Consider the following 529-nt stretch of genomic DNA (forward strand, 5'->3'; position numbering starts at 1 on the left):
TGGTTTACATTGGAGATGCTAACAGTGCTAACGGGACCTACTGTAATTATGAAAGTGTACATGTGAAGTGGCCACAGACAGACAAAGGGTCTGATCTCACCTTCAGGTCTCTGTGGACCACGCCCATCTGATGACAGTGTAGCACCGCCTCCAAAATCTGCTGGATACAGTGACTGTTGAATGACAGAGGTCAGAGGTCAGATGTCATGTGTGAACCTCAGATAAGAAAATAAAAAATAAAGCAGCTGATGAGTAGATAGATCAGTATTTCCTACCTGGCGTCGGCTTCACTGTAATATTCTCTGGCTACAATATCTTCAAATAACTCTCCACCTGTCACCCTGAGACCCAGGAAAATGTATTTATTTATATTTCAATATTTATACTAAACAAAACAGAACATATATAGCACATATATCAAAACAAATTCTAACAAAATAATATAAACAAAAAATATAAACACAACGTAACACAACGTAACACAACGTAACACAACATAACACAACGTAAAACACAATGTAACAAAACA

At 37.4% G+C, this 529-nt stretch overlaps 1 protein-coding gene across 1 annotated transcript in view; it reads right to left on the bottom strand.

Annotated features, from left to right (window-relative positions):
• The window catches only part of LOC111669788 (calcium/calmodulin-dependent protein kinase type II subunit alpha), a 7,793-nt gene extending 7,731 nt beyond the window's left edge, over positions 1-62 (bottom strand). The window contains exon 1 of the mRNA XM_087179299.1: positions 38-62. Coding sequence (XP_087035425.1) covers positions 38-62 — 25 coding nt within the window. The remainder of the gene's footprint in view (positions 1-37) is intronic.
• Positions 63-529: the final 467 nt, after the last annotated feature.

The sequence above is a fragment of the Seriola lalandi genome, unplaced genomic scaffold (genome assembly GCF_002814215.2).
Source record: "Seriola lalandi dorsalis isolate HSWRI2012SDOR001 ecotype SW California unplaced genomic scaffold, Sedor1 jcf7180002054818, whole genome shotgun sequence".
NCBI classification, from domain to species: domain Eukaryota; kingdom Metazoa; phylum Chordata; class Actinopteri; order Carangiformes; family Carangidae; genus Seriola; species Seriola lalandi.